At 38.1% G+C, this 12316-nt stretch overlaps 1 protein-coding gene across 1 annotated transcript; it reads left to right on the top strand.

Moving 5' to 3' along the window:
- Positions 1–10589: 10589 nt before the first annotated feature.
- Positions 10590–11213, top strand: LOC104495040 (chromosome unknown open reading frame, human C5orf30). Its single transcript, XM_010137959.1, has one exon. The coding sequence runs from the start codon at positions 10590–10592 to the stop codon at positions 11211–11213; it is 624 nt and encodes a 207-aa protein (XP_010136261.1).
- Positions 11214–12316: the final 1103 nt, after the last annotated feature.

The raw sequence follows: 12316 nt of genomic DNA, 5'->3' as shown, positions 1-12316 counted from the left end.
CGCAGGCCCGTAAACGCTGCGCTCCCAGCCCATGGCTGCTTCGCTTTCCCCGACAGGAGCTGATGGATGCAGTGGAAGTAAACAGGAGCGCCGCGAAGCGTTGATGGAGCTCTCCGGGTTTCTGGGAGGAAACCAGTGTTGGTCCCGGTATCCCTGTGCAGAAGGAAGCCAGGGAAATGGTCCTGTAGGGCCTTGAAGCCTGCAGTGAGGTTGCTGATGTGTGCCTTCCGTGCTGGCAGGTTGTAAAAGTGTAAACGGTGAGAAAAGCCAAGAGGTCACTTGTTAGCACTCGTATCCATTTGGTATAACCATTATAGCTCTCAGTTGCAACTTTAAAACAACCAGCAGTCCCCATACTATTCTTAATACTTTTAGGTAAGTGCTAAACCTGAATATGACCTTACAATTCAGTCTGATAGAAACAAAGTGCACTAATGCCCAGCTTTCTTTGGGTAACTTTATATTTTTCTGAAATTAATCTTGCTTACTGAATGAAGACTCAAAACTCAGTTTAAATGTTGATTGTACTGTGCATGATACACACTGACTGCATTTGTGCACTCTAAGGTACATAAAACTTTACAGAGTATAAAGCTTGCTAAGCTGCTTTGGTTTACTGGCAGGCATGTTTAGCCAATTCTGTCTCTGCGTATTAAGATACTGGGGGAGTGTCTCTGAGCAATTGAAGTGCTGTTTTGAATGGTCTACAGATATGTAGTAAAAGAGTCTCAGGTCTTAATTTCTTTATATATAAAAAGTTATTTATATGATGTTTTAACTAGGGGTTTTAGCTGGCATAAGTGTGAGCGAGTATGTATCTATTACAAAGAAAATAGCAAGTGATGTTCATTAGCAGAGGTTTTCTGTGAACATATCTTTGCTCCTCAGTGTGCTCTTCAGAATGGGTCAGTATGTCGCTGTACATACATACATACATGCTTGCATAGCTGCACGTGGAAATGAATCAAAGGCAGAAGCCTGCAGTTATACAGATCTTGGTGGGAGTGATGGAGAGAGTCTGTGATGGGGAGGAAGACTTGCTACTTGTACCAGTAGTTGGCCAACTTCTGACATGGCTAATCCTGAATTGAGGAAGTCTTTGAAGCGTAGTCCAGGAGGAGCGTAGTGAGGAGTGCAGAACCAATCCTTTGTTTCGCCGCAGGGAGTAGAAGTGTGCAGCACTGATTCTCCTTTCTGCTTTTTCCCAGTCATCTGCCGTATTAAAAGCTTCTCCGTCCACCATTCTGCTGCTTTTGGTGCATTTCGTTTGAACCGTATTCTGTCGTATTTGCTTGGTGTGTTTGCTTTATTTTTTCTTTTTTTTTCGCTTGAGGAAGAGCACTGGTTAGAATAGTGAAGATGAAAGAGTGGTTCCTACAGTGACTGAAACAGAGGGAAGTCAGGCAGTGGCAGTGCAATCACTGGAAGAAGGTTCTGCATAACAGTACCAACATTGTAACATGGCTTTCTTTATAATCTTCTCTTTGACCATCTTTATGTGGCCTGGTCAGCCACTAGACATGCATAGTCATATGCAAACACAGTATGTTATGGTAAACTCAGATGAACTGAGTATTCTGGGACAAAGTTTTGTGTTTGCACTAGTTGTAAGTTTAGTACAAAATTACTGTACCTGCAGTTGGGCTTTTACTAATTTTTATACCATGCTTGCATTACACTTAAATACTTGGTTTTAGGTAGTATTTTAGTATGGGAAGGAGCATTTGTGAACGAGGCAGAGAACAAAACTTTAAAGCTGTTATATACATAAATCTAGTAATCTTGAAGGAAGTGACCTTTAGCAATGCAAACATGTAAATTACTGCTGCAGATTGCATCAAGTTAAGACAAAGAACTAATCATTTAAAGTGCGTTGGTTAAAAAAGAAAACAAAAAAACCCTAAATTGCATTTATTAACCTATTGATTAAATTTATATCCTGATATCTTTATCTTATTTTTAAATAGTGTCTTTCTTTGAATAACTGTTAATAGTCAAAGGCTGAATATAATACTGTTACTAAGTTGATCACTTTAAAATAACATACGCAGAACAATATAGGATACTACCAAACATACACTTCTTACCTGACACAAAAGTAGTGGAGACCCTTATTTTAATTAGCATTTTGTTTCTATGAGACAAAAATCAGTAATTATTCAGTAAAATCTGTAATACTTTAAAAACTCTGCTTTTTCATATTTATCTGTATGATTTTAAAAGGACAACTTAATTTCTGTTGACAAATCAGCTAATGATGGGGTTTTTGTTGTTTTTTTCCAAGTGGGCTAACCTGGAGAGAACTTTGACAATGGAACTTGGATTTTGGTTGTTGAGAAGATGAAAATCAAAAATACAGAGAAATAAAATTATAAAGTAAACATTCTTTTAACTTACTGACCGACTAAGGAACAAAATTATTTGTTTTCCAGTATGCATCAGCTTCTTTACATGCATTTCACTGTTTCATCTTTTAATGAATAATGTTAGTATACAGCTACTTACTCTGGCCAGGAGCATCAGCTCACTGATGGAGTTGGAGGGAAGCACTCATCTGTGATTCCTTTCAGCAAGGAAGTCGCATTGTTTATCTAAAGGACTATAAATATTCCAGAAAAGTTACCCTCTTTTAGGCACTTCCATCTAATGCCATTGCTTGGCAAAAAGATATTAGAAGTTAAATGGCCGCCTTTCCCTCCATTTTCTTTTACTTTGCCTGCTTGCTATGTCTGCTCATATAAAATTCATTGTCCTGGACTGACTCTTGAAATTCCATCTCTCTTCTGTGTAAACTGTATACTCTGTTATGCTGATGTCGTATGAGCTAGTCACCGGAGTGCCAGTTGTAGTTCCTCAGGAATTCATTTGTGATCCTCTTCATTTTTAAAAAGTGGTTTCCTGGATCATAGTGGTTTTCTGTTTAAAGCTGCATTAATAACAAGAATTAACAAACTGGTTAAATAGTTCTTGCTTCTTGCAGTAAGAACTTATTATTAGAAATGGATTTAATTTTCTTTTGCAAAACATTTATTAATTCATTTTCTGTATAAACCACGTGGTATTTATTGTCTGGTATACTTGTGGTGAAAAGAGACTAGACCTTAAGGTTCAAGCACACTAATTTGAGTTTCACTTACAGGTTTAACTGCAGGACTCAAGCAAAAAATTTATTTTCATTTGCAAGTTTAATATGCCACTGTTGCAGGTTTTTGTGGATACAATGGAAGAATCCACTAATACAATTTAAAAGCAAGAATACACTATAACAACCTAGAAAGCGTACTAAACACTGCTCATGTGTTAGTTAATCACCTGCGGTTAATTAACAAACTGGTTAAATAGTTCTTGCTTCTTGCAGTAAGAACTTATTATTAGAAATGGATTTAATTTTCTTTTGCAAAACATTTATTAATTCATTTTCTGTATAAACCACGTGGTATTTATTGTCTGGTATACTTGTGGTGAAAAGAGACTAGACCTTAAGGTTCAAGCACACTAATTTGAGTTTCACTTACAGGTTTAACTGCAGGACTCAAGCAAAAAATTTATTTTCATTTGCAAGTTTAATATGCCACTGTTGCAGGTTTTTGTGGATACAATGGAAGAATCCACTAATACAATTTAAAAGCAAGAATACACTATAACAACCTAGAAAGCGTACTAAACACTGCTCATGTGTTAGTTAATCACCTGCGGTTACAAACTTAGAGCATGCTAAATATTCACTTAACACTCCAGGTAAGGGCTCTCAATCCCAGAACAGTGACTTTGGATGGTGTCCTGGCAAGGGGGAAGGGTCTCCATACAGGCAAGATGTAGAATTGGAGAGGTGACTCACAATTCTTAACCTGAATCTTAGGGGTTTCATGTCCTGATTTACATGACTGTGGGCAGGACTGTGGCCGAGTGGATTATACCATTTGGAATTGTGTATCTCTGGCGATGTAATGGAATTTCCCCTTTCTTTATTCATCCGTGGGTGAGGTTAGCTTCTGCGTGCTCTTCTTTTCCTTCTCTTTTACTCTTCTTGTGATTGACTGGATATGCAAGATTATTGGCTGAAGCTGACACTGAAACCTTCCAGCTTCTCTCTATTTTACTTTCTCAGGCAACTAAATAGTTGGAATAGGTGGAACTGGATAGGTTTGGATTGAGACTCAGGGCATATTATTTGTTGAGGGATTTCAAGGCTCAGCTTAGGTTCCAGTTCTTTGAACGAAGCAGCACTGCCCTGCTTGGCTTATGGACAACTCCAGGCTGAGCTACCTACACAGCATTTCACAGATCATCTCTGCATAGATAGAGCCCCAAGGTCATTCAAGGCTGGGCTGCTTTTAGGGGCCCCTGTGAGTTGCCTGCATGCGCTAGACATTATTGAAATTTGTTTACAAACTATGAGTTAAAGGATCCATAAAATCCATAAAATACTGGATTGCTGAAGGGCTTAATACTTTGCCTGTTGACAGAATCTCCACACACACGCTATTCTGTAGTTGTCATTTTTACTGGGGCCTGGCTGCCCCAGCTCTAGAAAAAGCAATGTGGCACCTTTGCGGATCCTCTTACATAGTTGAATTGTAGGTCAGTGTTTCCCTTTCAGCTAATATTTCACTTGTTTATGTGCAGATTGGAAATAATTATTTCCAGAAAACTTTGCTTTGCAAGTGCGTAATTCCATCAGCGTGCTTCAAAGAGCACAGACTGCAAGGGAAAGGTGTAGATCTTATTCTTCCGCTTCATAAACAGAGATAATTGAAATAATTAAAAATGTATGATTGATTGCCAAACATATCTTCTAAGTGCATTGTATATATTGAGTAATGACAGCACAGAGAAGGGGAAGTGACAAAACTGGCTTGATACCTCTGTCTTGTTACCTATATGTTTGAATCTTTCAGAGCTGGTATCACTGATTCTCTTGCCACCTTTCCATCTGTTCATTGCAATTCTGAACATTTTGTCAATGAGATGGGTCTTTGTGGTTCTCCTTCTCTAGGAGGAAAAAAAAGAATTTCTTCTTAAAAAACCAAACAAATAAACAAACAAAAAACCAGTAGTTGGATAGACAGAAATTTAATGCTCATTCTAAGAAAAAAAAGTGCTTTTTCTCAAATTTCATATTCTAATTGAGAAGATAAATAATAATGGGAATACCAGTTTACAGAGAAGCTGTTCTGCTTAAAGCAACGTGTGTTTTCAGAATAATTTGGAGTTTCTTCAAAGCACAGGAGTATCGAGGGAAACCCATCTTCATCTTTCTGTTTAAATATTGATCACTTAAATTGATATTTTTTGACTAACATTTATCTCCTGAAAAAGACAGTAATACTTTCAACAAGAAAAATAAGAAATTACCAGGAAAGAAACAAAAGATGTCATTAGATGTGCAGTAAGTGCATGGCAAGAGGTCATTCCAACAAATTATAATTTACAGTGCTTATATTAGCATAGTGTGATCTTAGACTTTAGTGTGTCGTACAAGTATCTTTCATTTGTCCTGTGCTAATCTGAGTGGTATTTGACACCTTCATGAAAGATTCAATAAACAGCCTTTATATTCACAGAATGTGGAGGTTTTGATGCTTTTACCCTCAAAGAAGTCTCTCAAGCATTTTAATATATTCTGTGAGGAAATGGAGTAATTTGTATCATTAACTTCTCTGTGTTTTAGATAATTTTCTCAATATTTAGCTGGTTTGAGTCCCAAGTAATTTATATGCAGAGCTTGCTTTATAATGTAAAGAGAATTGGTGAAATCATCTAAAATCTTCATGAAGTTAATGATATTCTGGAAGCACTTCTGGTGCGTATTGGTCAAGTGAATCCTTTCAGTAATTTAATTTCAGTTATTTTCTGTACTTCTCAAATATATAAAGCAGCAACAAAGAAAAGGGTATGCCATCTTGTTCTGCTTCTTCTCATTCTGATTCTATAGTGATTCAAAGAACACAGATATGAAACCCAATAGCCAATGTGAATATTAAGCCGGTATTCTTTATTATGACGTCGGATGCACAGGGGAATATCTCCTCCACTCTGTGCGTACTTACAGGGGGTCTGATTACATCATTTATACTGTTAACTACTACATATGCATTAGCTTGCCAGGAAGTAATAAGAATATTACGATCATTCACCCCAAGTTCATTTACATAGTCTGTCCCTCTCTTGGGCATGCGCAGTGTCCTCTGGTGGTCTTCAGTGGTGGTAGTTTGATGAAGGCTAGAGTCTTCCTCTTAGATGAACTTTTCATCCTTCCGTCCTGACGCATGCTCTCACATTTTTCTGAGACAGCATATTCCTGTCCCGAGTTAATTAACTTTTGTCTTCGTTATCTTCTTTAACATTCGTTTACCCTGATTACTGGCTGCTTGCTTTGCCCAGTCTACCTGCTTCCAAGGACAAGGCCTTCATTTATGACTTAGCTGGTCCCTGTCTTCTTGTTGACTAGTTCCTGGTATCAGTAGTAAAATCTTTAATTATAAATTGTCTTGGCATCACTCCATTGTAATTCTCTTTGAGAATTAAGAAGACAAGGCAGCTGTGATGTGAAAAAATAATCTGTTTAAACTGAAGTACTTTTTTTTTTGGTATTATAATTGATGTTGAGAATTACTGACTACCTTACACCACAGCAGTGAACATAACAGTAGTCATCTAATGCTTTATAACCACAGAAATGGCCTACAAATCATAGAATCATAGAATGATTTGGATTGGAAGGGATCTCAAAGATTATCTTGTTGCAACTCCCTGCCATAGCAAGGGACACCAGCTACTAGATCAGGTTGCTCAAAGCAAATGCAGTCTTAAAAGGTTTAAGTATGTGTTTGTAGGTAATGATATCTACACACACAGATTCTGTGAATCTCTCAAATGACTTTCTTTTATAAAAGTCTTCTAAATAATGTTTTTCTATCTTCTTTTACTAAGTAATGAGACAAAGCATGTTGAATCCATATGGCAGCTTGAGTAACTCATCTTGAAAGTCTTTGGAAAGAACAGGTGAGTACATGCATGCTGAGTTATGGACCTCTGCCTCTGGAGCTGGCCAGTCATTCTTCTTGCCAGCTAGCAGTGCTGTTTTCTTGAGCTTCTGATGCTAAATTTGCTTTTGAGTGTCTGTCGGATGTTGTTTTTAGGGCTATTCTTCACTCTAGAGCATAGAAAGGGAAGTTCTGTTGTTCCAGGTTGAAGTACTACGCTGGACCTTGCTTACTTGAAGGCTTTTATGCTCTAATTTTCCTTTGTTTTTGGCCAATGAGAGGTAATTGTTCAGCAGTAAACTCCTGCTTCCTTGCCTCCTGTTTGTAGTTACTCATTGCAGTTGTTTGCTTTTTGTTACCAGGGCACACACACCTGTGTTTCAAACAGAAGTAAATTAATTTTAAAAGCTGTGCTCTGAGGAGAAACCTCTGCTCTTAGAAGAGCCTTTGTGTATCCTTCAAGTTCTCAAGGCATCTTAAACTCAAAGTGCATGAAGACATATTTTCCTTCCTCTCTTTGCCTAGGGCATATATTGCTGTGGCCAGTGTTTGTTGGGTTTGGGTTGGTTTTCTGTTGTCGCTGCTGTTTATGTATGACTGTGTAATATGATTAATTTCTGACCTTGGTGTATGACTGTTTTATTTATACTCTTCCTAGCATCATTTCAGCTTTTTAACAGAATGAGTTGAGTCTTTATAGAAGATTACTGGAAAGATTTCCGAACTCCGGGGTAAAAATAGAGAATTAAAATAACAGAAACAGTTAAATTCTTAGGTTTTTTTGGCTAAAATCACAGGGTAGCCGAAAGTTTTAATGCAAAGTTACTTTGTACTGTGCTTTCAGTAACTGTGGTTCCTGATGGTGCAGGAACTGTGAACTCTACTTAAGTAGTTGTCATAAGTATCTTTACCTCAGTGGCTGAAACCTCACCTTATTTATTGTCTCACTGATAAGTAGGTTGCTCTGGAAGTAATACCTCCTATTTAATTTCGTGGAAACTACAACAGATACAAACAGCACAATAACACTGTTTGATAGAGCAAATTCTCAGCTACAGAATTATTTTTCAACATAGTCACCACCATTGTCTGTGCATCTTTCCCAGTGATGAAGAAGTGCCTGCACACCGCGCTCATTTTAAAATCTGCACCAGCGGAGGGGACCCGCCATCACTGTCACCACTGCTGGATCGTGCCACCCACCGCCTAACTGCGCTGACATCCCCTGGTTGGTTTCTGCTGGTAAACGTTCAGCCACCTTCAGTGCTTGTCAGCATGTGCAATTTTTTCCACGTGGAGGAATTCAGTTACACCCCGTTGCTTCATATGCACTTCCATGTCAGACCCATTTTGTCAGACCGCCCTGCTGCTGCCGTATGTCACATGGCAGCATGGGAGAATATCAACATTGAGAATATTGGCGGAAGGGTTCAACCCCTACTACCAGACCATCCACCTCTGATGTCGTGGGCCAACATAATAAAATCAGAGACATTACATTTGGAGCGGCCCTTGTAGATACGGTGCTGGAGTAGGAAGTAACAACTCTTTATGCTATTCTGAAAGTCTTAACTGATACCGTAAATGTATTTCAGAGTCAGTTAAATACAATGGACAACATTCTTGAGTTTTATGTTGCGGTTGTTGGTGTTTGGTTTGCTTCAGTATTTTGAGTCTTAATTTAGCTCTAGATGTGCAACCCGTGTTGTTAAATTAAAAACGCTTAAAAACTGACTGGATGAACTATAAGTGATGCTATGCAAAACTGGTAGTGAAGAATCCTAAGTAGACCATGATTGTGGGAACTGGAAAAGGACATTTAAGCCTGAAGGAACATTGATAATAATCTCTCTGTAGTAGAAGTTTGTCAATGGCAAATAAAATCCTCTTCAGCACAATTACGGGAATGTTGTTTACTCCTAATTTATTAGCATAGGGAACAGCAGGTTGATTTGAGACTAAGCAGGGAAGTAGAACTGGAAACGTTTCTTAAACTGCTCTTTCCCAGTCACTGAATAGGAGCAAGGTAGGCTTAAATTTTGCATGAGGCTAGATTATTTTCTTTTGCAAGTGAGATTTGCACACAGCTTTCCCTCTTATTTTAAGATAAATGAATAGATATTGATCTTTATGGGATTTTTGGATATGTCTAATTGCAGAAGTGTGAATTAAGGGTTCCCTTGTTTGTGGCATATTTGCTACTCAGCCTAAGTGACCTTGTGACCTCCTAAGCCTTACAATGGCAACAAGTAGCAGCTTTAAAAGCTTAGGGGCTGATAAATAGCATGTTGTAAGTTAGTCTCATTTGTAAATGAGACTGAGCTCGCTGAGCTTCTGAACATGGTTTACGGTCACCTATAATGAAGTTCAGAATTGTGTTTCTGCTTGACAGTTACGTAGTAACTTTGGTTTCTTCTTTGAGCCTCATTGCCTTTAACCATTACAAAGCTACGCTGAATTTTTTGTGAATTATATTGGCTCTAGAGCCACCAGCTACTGTTTAGAGCAAAGGCGAGGCTCACAATGAAAGAAGCATGGATTTGGAAACAAATGTAATCTTTCTAGTTTCTGAAGTAGCTACGCCACCACTGATGATGTAGATGATGCTGAAAACAAAGAAATGAAAAATATTAAGCCTTTTCTGTTTTCTGGCATCCACTGGTGTATATTCTTGCTGTGATATTGACCTTATCTTTCCGCTTTAGAGATGGTAATGGCTTGTGGCAGATGCTTGTGTCTGTAAAGGCACTAAATGATGTATTTGGAATAGTTGTGAGAGAAGAAAGCTCAAGCAAAAGAATCTGTATCCAAAAGAAACAGAAAAATAAATAGCTACCATAGAATTCAGAATACTGGTTATTCTTAAGATGTTTCCAAGAATCTTATGCTATATTCATTAAATGCTTATATACTGTTTCCTTTGTTAGAAATCCATTAAAATAGTGTGAGTTTGGTGAGTTGATTGTGAATAATAACATTTTTCAGGGTGTGTGGAGGCTTGCGAATGACCTGTAGAGACAGCTGTAAACCAGCTAGGATGCCATTCTTTGATTCTAAAGTGAGCTATGTTTGCATCAGGAAGAGGGAAGCATTGAAGGAGATCAGGTCTGGTCTGTGATCATGCCTGACTGAGGCAGTAACTGTTAGACACTTTGAGGTTTTTTAAAGGCTTTATTTACTGAGATATTGTCAGTAGAAAAAATGGACAGCTGAATATGGGAGAAGTAGCTGTGGATATGCTAATAGGTGTAAATGGCCTCAGAGGCAAGGGGCTATAAAGAATTGAATGGACTGAAAGGTTGAAAAAAGGGACTGGAAGGATGCTCAAGAATGTTTTTTAATGTTGAAGAATATCAGGTTTATATTTATGGTGTTTTCTAAAAAACACCCATGATAATTTTAAAAGGAAGATGTCGGTGATGGTTTTGTTATGTGACACCATGCAGAGCATAAGACAAGGTGGAACAGAGAAGTACTGGTCATGACTTCTGGGTGTTATAAAGTACCATTTCTCCGATATTTTCTCAACAACTTGTGTTACATCAAGGCTCTATTTCTGATCGAGCTCTGTTTTACTTTTAGGAGAATAGCATTGTGTTTAAAATGGAAGTTGACATAAATGGAGAGCCCAGAACTACCCTGTCCACCCTCCCTGTGCCTCTTGCAGAGTTGAGTCGTGCAGGCAGGATGGAAGCAGAGAAGCCCCGATGTTCCAGTACACCCTGCTCACCAATGCGACGGACCGTTGCGGGATATCAGATCCTTCATATGGATTCTAACTACCTGGTTGGCTTCACAACTGGAGAAGAGCTGCTAAAATTTGCCCGGAAGTGTACAGGAAGTGAAGAGAATACAGGGGAATCTGGGCCAAACTTGCACTCCAAACAGCTCGATTCAGGACTTACACGTTCCTCCCGTTTGTACAAAACAAGAAGTAGGTACTATCAGCCATATGAGATCCCTGCAGTAAATGGAAGGAGGAGGAGACGGATGCCCAGCTCAGGGGATAAATGCACTAAGACTTCACCGTATGAACCTTACAAGGCACTTCATGGTCCCCTGCCTCTTTGCCTTTTAAAAGGTAAAAGGGCTCATTCAAAATCCCTGGACTACCTCAATTTAGACAAAATGAGCATTAAGGAACCTGCTGACACAGAAGTGCTACAATACCAGCTCCAACACCTTACTCTTAGAGGGGACCGTATGTTTGCAAAAAATAACACATGAGCTATCCTCTCGATTTTGGAACATACTTCTGATTATTTCTTTGTTGCTGCAAAAATCCACTGTTGTACTGTGTACATGGCTGTCCACATTGTAGGTGATTGTATCAGCTAAATGTTATCAGGAAGTAATTTATTTGAACAGCATCTTGGCAATGCAGTGTGTTAGAAATACTTGGAGGGATAAATCGTTCCTGAGCAAGCAGCTTCAGATGCAAATTTAACTGCAGCTGGTGGATATTTCTTTGGACACCTTTTAATTAAAAAAAAAAGCTTTTAATTTTTTGTTTGGGGTGTTTTTTTGTACAGTTAGAGCTGTACAGTAATTTCACACTGAAAAATTGGTGATGTCCACTTGCTGTTGTTAATTTTGGCTTGATGTTGGAAACTGCTCTTGGATAAGTATTCAAGTTTAGGAGATTTTTTTCATTTCACTTTTTGTTCCTGTATTCTACAGTAACATATGTTTTGGGGTTTTTTTTTACATCATAGAGAGCTTGGCTAAATTGGATCACATGCTGTTTAAACAATCCAGCTAAACATTTTCAAACTGTGCTTGCACTGGGGATGAGGGTCAGGTTAACTCTTAAAACAAACCTTTGATACTTGAATCTTCTTAAATTATATTTTAGTTTCTGCTCGGAAGTAATTTTGCCTCCTCTGTTCTATAAAACTTGGTCAGAATAAGTGTTTGGTGTATTAAAAACAAATTTTGGGGGGAGTGAACATTTTTAGGTTTTTTCTTAGCGGGATTCATTTTTTACATTTCTTGACGCACAGACACGGTTTCACTGCAGACTCCAATAAATACACAGAAATGTCTGCATTAGTGTGTCAATGATGTTGATTTTAATTCATGATTTCTGTATCATGTATAGTAATGGTAGATGTCAAATAACTTCAGCTCAGTTGTTTTGAAGCACTGAACATTTGAAAGCTGATTTTTTTTTTTTCTGTTTGTTTAATGGTTTGCAAGTGAATTGTTTCTGTATCAGCACTGAAGAGATGATCCTGGTTTATTCAACAGAGTAGGTTGAATACACTGGGTTACTTTTAATACTTTTTATCTGAACATGACATCAAATGCAATTTTGACAGCTGTATTCT

The sequence above is a fragment of the Buceros rhinoceros genome, unplaced genomic scaffold (genome assembly GCF_000710305.1).
Source record: "Buceros rhinoceros silvestris isolate BGI_N320 unplaced genomic scaffold, ASM71030v1 scaffold8076, whole genome shotgun sequence".
Lineage (NCBI taxonomy): Eukaryota > Metazoa > Chordata > Aves > Bucerotiformes > Bucerotidae > Buceros > Buceros rhinoceros.
Note: the sequence above shows the minus strand (reverse complement) of the source record. Positions and strands in the feature narration are given on the sequence as shown.

Excerpts from the sequence above, each read along its gene's own strand:
- LOC104495040 (XM_010137959.1), top strand. The coding sequence starts at position 10,590 with ATGGAAGTTGACATAAATGGAGAGCCCAGAACTACCCTGTCCACCCTC.